This window comes from Callospermophilus lateralis (genome assembly GCF_048772815.1).
Source record: "Callospermophilus lateralis isolate mCalLat2 chromosome Y unlocalized genomic scaffold, mCalLat2.hap1 SUPER_Y_unloc_1, whole genome shotgun sequence".
NCBI classification, from domain to species: domain Eukaryota; kingdom Metazoa; phylum Chordata; class Mammalia; order Rodentia; family Sciuridae; genus Callospermophilus; species Callospermophilus lateralis.
Genome location: NW_027510163.1, coordinates 382,571 through 397,238, shown reverse-complemented (window position 1 = coordinate 397,238; position 14,668 = coordinate 382,571). Strand labels below are relative to the sequence as shown.

General features: G+C 41.7%; 1 protein-coding gene across 3 annotated transcripts; it reads left to right on the top strand.

Moving 5' to 3' along the window:
• LOC143639929 (uncharacterized) lies at positions 1–14,018 on the top strand. 3 transcript variants are annotated; one of them, XM_077107958.1, is made up of 4 exons: positions 1–127; positions 11,153–11,279; positions 11,456–11,516; positions 12,084–14,018. In XM_077107958.1, exons 1-4 carry the CDS (start codon positions 125–127, stop codon positions 13,825–13,827), a joined length of 1,935 nt encoding a protein of 644 aa, XP_076964073.1. In that variant the 5' UTR covers positions 1–124; the 3' UTR covers positions 13,828–14,018. The 3 variants fall into 3 exon arrangements, with proteins under 3 accessions (XP_076964073.1, XP_076964075.1, XP_076964074.1); XM_077107960.1 differs by lacking the exon at positions 11,456–11,516 and adding an exon at positions 9,670–9,745; XM_077107959.1 differs by lacking the exon at positions 11,456–11,516.
• Positions 14,019–14,668: the final 650 nt, after the last annotated feature.

Genomic DNA, 14,668 nt, shown 5'->3' with positions numbered 1-14,668 from the left:
GCTCCTTCTCCAGCCGAGTTCTCTGCTCCAGTAACCCAGGTGATTCTGCCGCTGCCTGTGTACCCGGGGATCTCGGGTGCCCGGAGGTTCTTCCAGAGGACACTGGGCACCACGGAAGCCAAAAATGGTGAGTTTGCGACCAGGGCTGAAGGTGCGGGGTCAGCACCTGCCTTGGGGCCGGCGGCTGAGCTTCAGAGGGCGGGAGTCCACGCTGCCGGGTGACCCTGGGTCCTGTCCCCTGGTTCCCTGGGTTTGGAAGGGCGGCTCAGGTCCCTGGTGTCCCCTTTGCTCCCTACTGCTGGCCCGACCCACTCTTCCCAACGTGGAGGAAGCAGGGCCACAATGCACCTTCCTCCTCCCAGGGGAGCTCCTCCGGAGGCTGCTGTAGGTCCTCCAAATTGCAGGCGCCTCCTGCCTTCTAAAACCCACCTTCCCTCCACCTCACAGCTCGACCAGACGTTCGTTCTTCCCACTCGGTTCAAATGGACACCGTCTGCTAATTGTCACTTTTCATCTAGTGAAATATTGAAAAGAATCTTCCTTTCCTCCCTCCTTCCCTCCCTCCCTCCTTACTTCCTTCCCTCCCTCCCTCCTTCCTTCCTTCCCTCCCTCCCTCCTTCCTTCCTTCCCTCCCTCCCTCCTTCCTTCCTTCCCTCCCTCCTTACTTCCTTCCCTCCCTCCCTCCTTACTTCCTTCCCTCCCTCCCTCCTTACTTCCTTCCCTCCCTCCCTCCTTTCTTTTTTCCCTCCCTCCTTCTCTCCTTTCCTCCCTCCCTCCTTCTCTCCTTTCCTCCCTCCCTCCCCAGCCATAACTTGTGATCCTCCTGCTTCAGCCTCCCACATATCTGGAATGACAGGCCTGTGCCACTGTCCCTGGCAAGAACAACACTTTTGAAAGCATTTGTTTTCTATTTGTGAATATTATACTTGAGGGGAAAGAATAATCACTTAAAACTTCCTTATGTTTGGTCAAAATAACTGCCTTAAAGGGAATAAGGAGGTTGTTTATAGATCCCAGGGATATGGAATCGTGGGCTTCATCAATAGAGTATAACTGCTCCCTTTTCTGATAGTCCATGATGTAGAGTCACACCAGTCGTGTAGCCACGTAAGCACACAGGGTAATAATGATGTAGGGACAAAGGAGGCAAGGCACTGAAGGTAGCCAGAAACAGTTTTATCTGGCTGCAGCCAGTCTCAGAGGGCACTGCTTTTGCTGTAATCAATCAATCCATCCCCTGAACCCCAAGTTCAGGTGGTTTCAGAATCTTATACCCAGCATGTAAGGGGAGGGACTCAGAAGTTCACATTGTAATACCGAGACCCTCAAATAACTCTCAGACCACACAGTCTCATTCCAGTTAAGCCTTTATTGCTGCCCAGTTGCAGACACTCTGCTCTCGAAACAATGACATGGTCAGAGTGGTGCCACTGCCTTCATTTGGCTCTATATTTAAGCACAAAAACCACAAACGGGACGTTTGGAGGTTCAGGCAATGCCAGCAAGCCTGAAAGTTGTGGTCAGTTAGTCCCCAGTTGGTACCATAGATTTCTGTGTTTGGGGGGATTTTCATGAACAAAAGAATGCAAACTGCCCCAGTCATGACCTTTTTAAATGTCATGACTGAGTTCACAAAATGGAGTCAACATAGTCAAGTTGTGACATCACAAACATAAAAGCAGCTTTTTCTTTCTCTGTTCTGGGCAAGTTAACCCTTCAAGGACAGCACCTGATAAGAGGAGAGCTTCTTCTCCCCTTTCTTTCCTCCCCCACCAGCTGTTTCCATGAAGCCTAGTTGGTGACTTCTCTGTGAAGCCCAGCTCAAGGCCAGAGGCCTTGTTTTCACATTTCTATGAACTACTATACTGGATACAAGTGTGTAAAACTAGTAAGGGAAGTTTGAGTCCAGCACTTGGAGTGCTAATTTATCCCATACTAGAGGCCCAGTAAAATAGGGCAACTCAAAAATAGGAAGTTTATCTACACTGAACTTTTTTGTGGACACTCTCTTGTTGACAGTTCTAAAATTAGCCATGGTGAAGATTTCTGGAGAAACCCAGTTAACATTTGCTGTGAAAAAAGAGGATGCCACTATAATAATGTCTGATTCATTTACTGTCCTTCATCTCCAGCTGTTTTCAATATGATTTTCAGAAAGGACCTGGCTATGTTGCCCAGCCTGGCCTGAAAGTTGTGCTCCTCCTGCCTCAGCTTCCCAAGCTGTTGAGATTAAAGGCATTGACAACCCCAGCTACAGAAAATAGTTCATTTAAACCCAGATATTAATGACCATACTAAAGAACATGGATTCAAGTTACCTGAATGATATATGTGTCCCTCTTTTCTTTCTTTCTTTTTTTCTTTCTTTCTTTCTTTCTTTCTTCCTTCCTTCCTTCCTTCCTTCCTTCCTTCCTTTCTTTTCTTTCTTTTTTTCCTTTTCTTTCTTTTCTTTCTTTTATTTCCTTTCTCTTTAATATACCAGGGATTGAACCCAGGGCCACTTAAACACTGAGCCACATCCCCAGCCCTTTTTACATTGTATTTTCAGATGTGATCTCACTAAGTTCCTTATGGTCTCACTAAGTTGTTTGGCTGGCTTTAAATATAGCAGTCCTCCTACCTTAGCCTCTCAAGCTGCTGGGATTACAGTTGTTTGCCACTGTACCTGGCCTACATGAACTTCTATAAAAGGAACTTGTGTATCACTGCATTAACCAATTGCTTTGGTAGGAACATCAGATTGATGGGGTACAGAAAATAAAATAGAGAAAATTTCTTCTCTATGTCTGTTATTGCATTCTGAGCTTTGGTAGATTTTGGAGACTAGGCATCTGGTACGGTTAGTGATATATTCTGAGAAGTTTCGAGAATTCTGTTCTGATACAGAAACCAAGATAATTGGCTATGAAAGGACTTAAGATAGCCCAAGATAATTTTTGCTCTCCATACAGAACCCTGCCTTTCCACCCTCATGGTGGTCTGGTTGGCCAAAATCAAGTACTTTGAAGGTTCTTTGATGTAGCTGCAACTGTATAGAGAACTTGAGTTCACAGCTTCTCCTTTTATCTTCCTTAGGTGTAGACACCATGTCTGATGTCTTGGGAAGAGGTTCCTTTTGGACACCTCACAGGGTCCCATGTCCTCAGCCACTATCCTCTCCTAGAGCTTCCACAAGGTGCCCACAGGTGCCCTGGTCCCTGCAGGGTGAACAGAACCTCAGGCCCTGGGTCAGCTCCTCCTAGAGGACAGCCTGAGGTGTGGGGTGCAGCCTCTCAGGGAAGCTGCTGGGGCCCCTGGGCTGAGGAATCTCCTGGAACCGGCCTCATCTAGACAGCTACATCCTTGGGACCTTGTTTTTCCAAAGCTCTGTTCCCATTCCTTGGAGACAGGTGGACAGTCAGCCTGTGGATGCTGGTGCTGAGGGGCCAGGTCACCAGTGATTCCTGCCCTTTCAGTCTCTCACAGTGTGAAGAAGTGCAACCTCTCCCAGAGCATAAGCAACACCCACCCCAGTGCAGAGCTGTGCAAACCTGAAAGTCTCATAGACTGGAGTCATGATCCAGGTTCATGGGAGAGTGATCCTGGAGGCTTTCAGTGAGCAAGACCAGGAGGGAGCATGTCCCAGGTGTCAGGGACCTTCCCTGCCCCTTGAGCCTGACACATGTGTGCTCCCTCAGCACCAAAGCTTTCTGTGTATCACTTTGAAATGTTGTGTTCACTTATCTGAGGGTCAGGATTATTTATTCAGAGCCAAATGGGATGGACTATTATTAAAGAGACAAGAAAGAAGTGGATTTTAAAAAATCTAGTTACATTTCCATTGTTAAAAATCCCAACTTATAGCCGGGTACAGTGGTGCACACCTGTGATCCTTCCTGCTCCACAGGCTGAGACAGGAGTGTTGCAAATTTGAGGACAGCCTTAGCAACTTATCCAGGCCTTATGCAACCTGGTAAGACTGTGTATCAAAATAAAATATAAAAATGACTGGGGATGTGGATCAGTAGTAAAATGTCTCTGGTTTTCATCTCGGGGGTATCAAAAAAGAAAGAAAGGAATGAAAAAGAAAACATCTAATTACCTAATTTACCTTTTGCTACCCCTGAGTATGTATAGAAATTTTGTTAGACTCAATCTTGTCTTTTCATTGATTTCAAATTGAAATCCAACCCTAGATTCCAAAATGCCACGTAAGATACAGAGAAACTCTGTCTTGCATTGTTGCTGCAGAATTTGAGTCCAATTCTACAAAAATAGTGGTGGATAACTTTATGAATGTGATTTCATGAAAACTAGTATCTGTCCTTCACAAGGTGATGACAAAGGGATGACGGTTTTTCACTGTTGTTGTCTGGACTTGGCAGGTACATGTTAACTGTGGTTTTTTGGTATCAGGCATGGAACCCAGAGTTGCTTATCCACCAGCCCCTTTTTAATTCTTTGTTTTGGTACAGAGTCTTGTTACATAGCCAAGGGCCTCAGACTCCTGAACCACTGGGGTTACAGCTGTGCACCATCACACCCGTCTTCATTGTAAATTTTAAGGACAATTTTGGCAATACCTGAAATATCCAAGTATGATCATTTAATCACTGAATATCAGTGAATTAGTAAATGACACTCATTTTCTGGAAAGGGGAGATACATGTGTCTAAATAAGGGTGCTGATCCCCTCAAGAGCACTTCCACTATGTCACCTGATTCCTGTTCCCTCCTAAATGCATCATCCTAGGGCCACCTCTTTGGGAGCTGGCCTTTTAGCTTATGAAATTTGGGTGCAACATAAATGGTCTCTCTCTATTCTCTCTGTCCTGTACAACATTTTGGCTGGTCTTAGATACAGTCTACAATTTTTTAGATGTAGTTTTTCTTATGTTTACCTCCAAAATACAGTAAATCATGCCCTAAATTTCACAGAATTTACTGAAATGCTCTGTGTTTTTTAAGAGAGTGTAGATCATGGGAATATTCAATCTTCTTTGTGAGAAAGTGTGTTGTTTATCCATTGATTTTGTTGTATTTTATGCCTCTAATTGTGTACCTTTTGTATTATAATCATTTTTATCTCTCACTACTTGTATTTCAGTGTGTGTGTGTGTGTTTGGCCTGCTGGAGATTGATCTGAGGGAGGACCACATACATGCTTGGCAAGTTTTCTACTACTGAGCTACTCTCCAACCCAAGAGAATTAGTATTGTAGACTGTTGTTTATTTATTTGCTTACTTATTGAGTGCTGGGGATTGATGCCATGGACTTGCTCATGCTTAGTTATCCTCCAGAAATGAATTTCAATTTGTGAGCAGCATTCTGGAGTTGGGCAGGAGTTTTACTGGGGAATAAACCAACAAGCACTTGACCACTGAGCACATCCTCAGCCCTTCTTATTTTTTAATTTATTTTTCTTTTTTATATTTTGTATAGTTTTAGATGGACAGAATACCTTCATTTTATTTATTTTTCTGTGGTGCTGAGGATCATACCCAGTGCCTCACACGTTAGCAAGTGCTCTGCCACTTAGCTACAGTCCCCGACCCCCTTTTTATTTTTGATGAAAACCAGTCTCACTAAATTTCTGAGTGTCTTGCTAAGTTGCTGAGACTGACCTCAAACTTTTGCCATTTCTCTGCCTTGACCTCCCTAGTGGCTGAAATTACAGATGCACACCTCTACACCAGCAGTTGGAATGAGTTTTGAAGAATTATAATCCAAATTTCTCCAGATGAAAATAGTATTCAAAATCAGTTTCCTTGCTTTTGCTCATAGTTTTTAAATTTGTAACTATGACTCTTCCTCTTTGCTTTATTTTTGCATTATTATATAAAAGGTACTTAGCATATAATATTGTTTCTTCTTATTTTTTTTTAAAGAGAGAGTGAGAGAGAGAGAGAGAGAGAGAGAGAGAGAATTTTAATATTTATTTATTTTTTTTTTTTTTTAGTATTCGGCGGACACAACATCTCTGTTTGTATGTGGTGCTGAGGATCGAACCCGGGCCACACGCATGGCAGGCGAGTGCGCTACCGCTTGAGCCACATCCCCAGCCCCATAATATTGTTTCTTATGTATATATTTGTAAAACTTCATGGCTTGGTAGTTTATTTACTTATTTATTAGATAAATTTTGTTTTTATGAGCAATTTTAGGCTTACATAGTTTATTAGTCAGTGTTCTCTAGAGGAACAGTATCAAGAGGAAGTATGATTTTAAAAGGGGAGGCCTCCGAACAAGAGGGATCAATGGTGCTGTAGTCCAGACCAAAGATTCTGGAAACTCCCTGGAGAATCACTGGCAGAGTCCACTTTGGGAGAGTGAAGAAGACAAAGCCTGATATCCTTAAGCCATTGCAGCAGCCATCAAGAACCCATTGAGGGCTGGGGATGTGGCTCAAGCGGTAGCGCGCTCGTCTGGCATGTGTGCGACCCGGGTTCGATCCTCAGCACCACATACAAACAAAGATGTTGTGTCCGCCGAGAACTAAAAAATAAATATTTAAAAAAAAAAAAAAAAGAACCCATTGAGGGGGCTGGGGATGTGGCTCAAGCGGTAGCGTGCTCGCCTGGCATGAGTGCGGCCTGGGTTCGATCCTCAGCACCACATACAAACAAAGATGTTGTGTCCGCTGAAAACTAAAATAAATAAATATTAAAAAAAAAAAAGAACCCATTGAGAAGAAAGGAGCTTGCTTGCTCTGCTGCTGCTTCCTTCTTCTTCCAACTTTTGTTCCACCCAAGACAGGGTCCTATTGGATGGTGGTGCCTACCTTAAGGAGGTTCTTCAGTTTGGTTCACTGTTCCACATGCCAATCATTTTAGACACATCCTCATGGACACACCCTCACGGACACACCCAGAAGCTGATTAATCATCGGTATCTTTTAATCCAATCAAGGTGACAATTTAATGTGACATTACTCATAGTATCGAATACCCCTTCTCTCCAGCTGATAGTCTCCACTGTTTTCAACATATTGCATTGGTGTAGGGTGTTTGTTACTTACTAAACCAGTATTGAACATTTGATAAATAGAATGGATGAAGCAACACATTTCATCCTTTACCTTAGGGTTCCTCGTCTGTGTGATGTGATTGTGTGTGTCACATAGTATACAAGATAATGTCATACAGAAGAGTTTCACTGCTCTGGGAATCCTGTGTTCCCCCTGTTCATTACTCCTTCTCATTCCTTCATCCCTCTCTGCTCCCTAAGTCCCTATCATCCATTAGTTCTCTAGTGCATCTGTAATGTTTTCTTTTCCAGAATGTTCTTGACTTGGAATATTACTGCACTTGGCCATTTCAAACTGGCTTCTCTCACTTACCAGTCTGCCTTTAAGTGTGCTGTATCTTTCTAGACTGCAGAGCTCATTTTCTGGGTGATGTTCTTTGATGTGAATAAACTGCAGCTTTTCCATTCATTATTGAAAGGTGCATCTTCCTTGCGTCTAGCTTTGGGCAGCTCTGGAAATGGCTGCTGTAGTCACTGAAGTGAGGGTTTCTGTGCCCATAATTTTCACATCATTTGCATAGACACCTGGAGTGTGATGGCTTGATTGTACAGTTTTTTGCATTTATTTATTTATTTATTTTTAGAAAGAGGAGAGAGAAACAGAGAGAATTTTTAATATTTATTTTTTAGTTTTTGGCAGACAAAACATCTTTGCTTGTATGTGGTGCTGAGGATTGAACCCGGGCCACATGCATGCCAGGCGAGCAAGCTACTGCTTGAGCCACATCCCCAGCCCAGTTTTTTGCATTTATGATTATGAGCATCATTCATAGTTTTCTATTTAATACTTTTCTTTATCTACTTAATTTGGATAATATGGTAACTTATGCTTCAGAAAGAAATAGGAGGTGTTAACTCAGCTTCTATGTTCTGGGAAAAAAAATTAGAAAATTGGTGGCAGTTCTTAAGTGTCTCATGGAAGCCTGTTTGAGATGTCAGAGCCTTGCCTTGCCTTTTTGGGTAGTAATTAGTTATTGATTCTGTTTTTTTTTTCAGCAGCCATGGGCTCATTTGTTTTGTGTATTCCCCTTGTGTGTAAGTTGTAGGAGACTGTCTCTCTCAAAGAAATGGTTCAGTTTCTGCAAGTTTCTAATTTGTGTCAAGCATGTTTATGATAATCTTCAATTCCAATGCATTGTTTTTGTTTTTGTTTTTGTTTTAATTTTAATATTTTATTTTTTAGTTTTCGGCGGACACAACATCTTTGTATGTGGTGTTGAGGATCGAACCCGGGCCGCATGCATGCCAGGCGAGTGCGCTACCGCTTGAGCCACATCCCCAGCCCCAATGCATTGTTGATGATGACACTTTTAAATCTGTTAGTAGGTTTTCAGTTCTTTTTGCTTTTTTCTTTTTTTTTTTTTTTTTAAAGAAAGAGTGAGAGAGAGCGAGAAAGAGGGAGAGAGAGAGAATTTTAATATTTTATTTTTTCAGTATTTGGCGGACACAACATTTTTGTCTGTATGTGGTGCTGAGGATCGAACCCGGGCCGCACGCATGCCAGGCGAGCGCGCTACTGCTTGAGCCACATCCCCAGCCCGTTTTTGCTTTTTTCTTTAATTTTTTTTTGTATATTTTACACTTTTATTTCTTTCTATTTATGTGTCAGTGAGGATTGAACCCACTTTCTACCGAGCACTAGGCAAACACTCTTCCACTGAGCCACAACCCCAGTCCCGGTCCTCTGTATTCTTAGCCTTATGTCAATTTATCAGTGATGCTAATGTTCATGAAGAACTTGATTTTGCAGACTGTTCATTTCCTGGTTGCAGTTTCATCAACACCTTCTGTTAATTACCTGTGATTAATTTAGGTTTCCTTGCTCTTCTTTCTCTGGTTTTTTGAAGCAGCAGTTTCAATGGTTGCTTTTAGCTCCTTTTCAGAAATTTGCATTGGATGACTTAGATACCAATACAGCACCACATCTGGTGCTCTCTATGAATTTCCCATGATGAACTTTTACATTGTATTCCTTAAAAATGGTCACCTTGGTACTGGGGATGTGGCTCAAGCGGTAGGTAGCATGCTCGCCTGGCATGTGTGCGGCCCGGGTTCGATCCTCAGCACCACATACAAACAAAGATGTTGTGTCTGCCAAAAACTAAATAATAATAACAAAAACAACAACAACAAAAAAAAAAGGTCACCTTTTCTCTTGAGTCACCTTTTTGTCCTGTGTTTGTTTAGAGTCCTGTGTTTCAGGTCCCCTTCCCTGGAGGCTTTTCAGCTGCTTCTGATCTGATTTCTGCTTTAGCTCTCATGTTCTTTGAGCGTACATGGGATTTCACTTGTAGTGTAGCACTTGTAGGGGTGTGGCTTATTTCATGTGAAGTGTTGATGTGACCCTGAGACCTCAGTGTTTTTCCCCTTTGGTTGAAGCCTGCCGCAGCCCGGCTGCAGCAAAATAACCGGGGGGTGACGAATGACTTGTGTACGTTGATGCAGCAGGAATGAGAGCCGTTTATTGTAGGATAACAGAGGTATTTATACATTTTGCACAGCTTATCTTAATTAGCATAAACTAGATACAGCAGTCAACCAATCAGGAATCTCCACACTTAATGGCTCGCTTTTGTTACTTTACAAACCACTCCCTCTGGCATTTTGCCAGGCGCCATCCAGTCTTGTTTACAGACTTTAACATTTCTCTGGCAAAATACCAGGTGCCATCCTGACTTGTTTACAGACTCTAACAGAAGCCCATGAAGCCCTCCTGTCTCCATCATTGTCCTCACAGAGGTAGGCTGCTGTCTCTGGGTGTAATTGTGCATTCTTGATTGTTTGGGGTGCTTCTGTATGTTTTCAGTCCTTGAGTGTGGTTCTGTGTCAGTGGCAGGGACATTTTCTTTTTGCCTGTTCCATCACTGTGCAGACATCATAGCATGCTTACTGATGTGCATGGTGGCCTTTTCACACCCAGACTGTGTGGCACAGTTCAGGAATCTGGGCTAGAAACTTGTTGCTTTACCACACTCTGGAAGCGTTTCTGCCTTAGGTTTGTTTGCAGCGCCATTCCTACACCCAGGATGAATGTCTTTCACAACAGACAACCATTGCACATGTGGCCCAACATTGATCAAAATGTCCTTGAACAGAGCATTGGTATGTGTCTCATGACTGTACATTATGGTAGTGAACCGGCTGCTGTTAAGAAGAGTTTGAGAGTCATTGGACATTCATTATTGCTATGAGACTTAGAAAACTAGTACCTGCTGTTTATTAAGAAGATTGTTTTGAGAGTTATAAAACTTTGTAAGACTGTCACTTGGACAAGGTGACATTTTTGGGTCATCGAGTTATTTCTAAGACATGTGCCATCTTTCACTTACTCCATTCTGGTTTTACAGTAACCACAGGAAATTATAAAATTATTGTGTTTATTAATAAATTAATCAAATGGAGAACTCATGTTTGTTTTGGTCATTTAATACTAAGCTAGTTGACTAATTTGTTCTTGAGTAAAGCACCTGCAAACTTCTAGTTGTTCTTAGTGTAATCACACAGGATGAGCTCAATCTCCAGTTAACACATTGTGACAACTTATGTGAAAAGTTGTCAAAATGTTGTCTGTGAAGGAATCTCCTTAGTGACCCCATGCCCAGAGAGTATGGGTGGGGGCTGGTTCTAGGCATTTCTTTAAGTATGGAACAATAGACTTTCAGAGGAAACAAGACATCAGTAAATTCTATGTTATCTATATTAATCTTGTAGGTACAGGGAGCCACCAGAATGTCTGTCAAATGGTTAGTTTCATGATTCCTGTAATTTCCTACTCATCACCTTTCTTTTCTAAAGATAAGTACTATCAGAAGTGCTTATATTAGCTCTGCACCATACAGGACGATTCTAGAACATGTAATAGAGGTGAAACCAATAAAGAAGTTAGGAGTGATCTGGGAGTCTTTCTTACTTCCTGTGAACTCACCAAAGGAAGGATATAAATCACTATGATGCTTGGCTTCTGAGGAGCCAATTTCTAGTGTTGGAATGGGTGTAAGAAATTGACTGCAGGAAAGATTTGATGGACCAAATCATGAAATTAATCAGAATTTCAGACAATCCTGTGGACACCAAGCACGTTGAGTACATATTTCTGATGCTATCAATCTCTCCTGACCTCCAGTAAACATTTGTGGAATATTTTAGATCTCAGTGACCTTTGAAGATGTGGCTGTGAACTTCACCCAGGAGGAATGGGCATTGCTGGATCCTTCCCAGAGGAACCTTTACAGAGATGTGATGCTGGAAGTCATAAGAAACCTGGCTTTTATAGGTAATTATGATTTTTTTTAATCAAATAGAGAATTCATGTTTATTTTGGTCATTTGTACAAAACATGAGAAGGGAATCCATTGTAAAATTATTGCAGCATAAAAGGCACCTACAAGTTTGGCAAAGCATTTCTGTCTCCTAAAAATTCATAAAGATTGTTCTGGTTTCTCATTTTAGAAAACAAATGGCATGAAAAAAACATTGAAGATGAGATCAAAAATTCCGAGATTATTCTAAGGTAATTTTGCTCACAAGAGGAGTTCTTGAGGGAATGTGAGAATGTCATATAATTTTTAAAACAGACCAACCCAAGAAGTATGCATAATTTGAAATGTATTTATTCTTTTAAGAGTTTTTTTTACTAGAAATATATACTTAACGGTAACAGATATTCAGTCTTTTCCAGTACTTGGCATGCCAAAAGTATATGAAATTGCATGTGAATATCAGGATTTAGATAATTAGTATAGGGGGGCTGCATTGCAAAGGAATGTTTCCTTTCGATATCTTGAGTTTCAGGCAATTTGAACAAATCAGAAAACCTAGCCTTTACCTGATGTTGGTAGTGATGTAAGCCTAGGACCCATAAATAAATATAAAATCATGAATGAATCAAGCATTGATAATGTGCTGGTCATTCTTCAAAGAAGCCATGTGGTAAACTTCAATAGCCAAGAAGATAGTGTGGGGAAACTTTCAATGAGATTCCAGTTCTTAACTGGACAAAGAAAAATTTTAATAGAGTAAGTCCATGTGGTTGTTATATGTGTGCCAAGGACTTCATATGCCCTTCATTCCTTCATAGGCAGATCACATCTCACTCTGAACACAAAAGCTACAAGCCTGAGGAATGTGAAGAGAAGCCATGTGAATTTAAACAGCACAGGCAATCCCTGGTTTTTCTTAAAAGTGTTCACACACAAATGTTAATACAAACTGGAGATGGACCCTATGAAAGTACAGTATGTGGGAAAGTCACCAGTTGTTCCAGTGACATTCAAAGGCATGAAGATACTCATACTGGGTGGCAACCCTATGAATATCAACAATGTGGTGAAGCCTCTTCTTCTCTCCCAGATGTTCAAAGACACACGAGAACACACAGTGGAGGAAAACCTTTTCAATGTGAGGTATGTGGGAAAGCCTTTAATTTCTCCTCTTTATTTAGAAGACATAAAATAATTCATTCTGCAGAGAAACTCTATCAACATAAACAAGGTGGTCAAACCTTTATTTCACACACAAGTCTTCAAAGGCACAGGATCACACACACGGGGAATGCACGTTTCAAATGTAAGGTATGTGAGAAAGATTTTGCTTATCCCAGTTCACTTAGAATACATCACAGAACACATACTGGAGAGAACCTGTATAAATGTAAGCAGTGTCCCAAAGCCTTTACTACATCCAGTTACCTTCAGATTCATGGAAGAACGCATACTGGAGAGAAGCCCTATGAGTGTAAGCAGTGTGGAAAAGCCTTTGCTACATCGAGTATCCTTCACTCACATGAAAAAACTCATACTGGAGAGAAGCCCTATGAATGTATGCAGTGTGGCAAAGGCTTTGCTACATCCACTTCCCTTCACATTCATGGAAGAACACATACTGGAGAAAAGCCCTATGAATGTATGCAGTGTGGAAAAGCCTTTGCTACATCCTCTTCCCTTCACATTCATGGAAGAACACATACTGGAGAGAAGCCCTTTGAATGTAAGCAGTGTGGAAAAGCCTTCAGTAGTTTCTCTGGCCTTCATTCACATAAAAAAATTCATACTGGAGAGAAGCCTTATGCTTGTAAGCAGTGTGGAAAAGCCTTTGCTAGGTCCAATAGCCTTCGCAGACATGAAAGAACACATACTGGGGAGAAGCCCTATGAATGTAAGCCGTGTGGCAAAGCCTTTACTAGATCCAGTGAGCTTCACTTACATGAAAAAACTCATACTGGAGAAAAGCCCTATGAATGTAAGCAGTGTGGGAAAGTCTTTGTTAGATCCCGTTTCCTTCAGATTCATGGAAGAACGCATACTGGAGAGAAGCCCTATGAGTGTAAGCAGTGTGGAAAAGCCTTCACTCGTTTCTCTGGCCTTCACTCACATAAAGCAATTCATACTTCAGAGAAGCCTTATGCATGTAAGCAGTGTGGCAAAGCCTTCGCTCGTTCCTCTGGCCTTCATTTACATAAAAAAATTCATACTGGAGAAAAGCATTATGCATGTAAGCAGTGTGGCAAAGCCTTTGTTACATCCAGTGGCCTTCACAGACATAGAAGAACACATACTGGGGAGAAGCCCTATGAATGTAAGCAGTGTGGCAAAGCCTTTGCTAGATCCAGTAGCCTTCACTCACATGAACAAACTCATACTGGAGAAAAGCCCCATGAGTGTAAGCAGTGTGGCAAAGCCTTTTCAACATCCAATTACCTTCAGGTTCATGGAAGAAAGCATACTGGAGAGAAGCCCTATGGTTGTAAAAAATGTGGAAAAGCATTTGTTACATCTGCTCAGCTTCACTTACATGAAGCAACCCATAGTGCAGAGAAATCATAGTCATGAAAACAATTGGCAAAGTCTTCTGTTAATAAGCTTTCACTCATTAACATGTAATAAGTTTTCTGTAGAAAAATTCTTAGAAAAAAAAAGAAAAATTCTTTGAATGTGAAATATGGTAAATCAATATTTCTTGTCCAATTCAAAGTGAAGAAAGTGCTCACATGTTTGAATCTATCTATAAATAGTACTGGGGATTTAGTCTGGTGGTCATTTATTACTGAGCCATGGTGAAGGCGATTTCCCACTCACTGTTTTTTTTTTTTTTTTTTTTAAAGAGAGAGAGAGAGAGAGAATTTCAATATTTATTTATTTATTTATCGGCGGACACATCTTTGTTTGTATGTGGTGCTGAGGATCGAACCCGGGCCGCACGCATGCCAGGCGAGCACGCTACCGCTTGAGCCACATCCCCAGCTTCCACTCACTGTCTTGACAGGGTCACAGTGACAATTAATGCTGGCAAAGCCGCACTGGTTGGTGGGAATCCGAAACCATGAGACCCTCTTTTTATATAATTGGGACTTTTCATTTTCATGCTTATGTTTCTGACAGGAGGCATGAGTATGTTAAATGCCGCACGCATGCCAGGTGAGTACGCTACCGCTTGAGCCACATCCCCAGCCCTTAATTGAATTTTTTTCCTCTGTCTGACTAGCTCGAGAGGCCTTCTCTTTTACATGAATTTTTTCCTCTCACTAGCTCGAGAGACCTTCTCTTTTACTTGAATTTTTCTACTCTAACTATAATACAACCCAAGAAGATAATGCCAAACAAAACTGAAACAGAGTGAAACAAAATTGGAACAACAGAAAATCATTATAATAGCCTTTCTATCCTC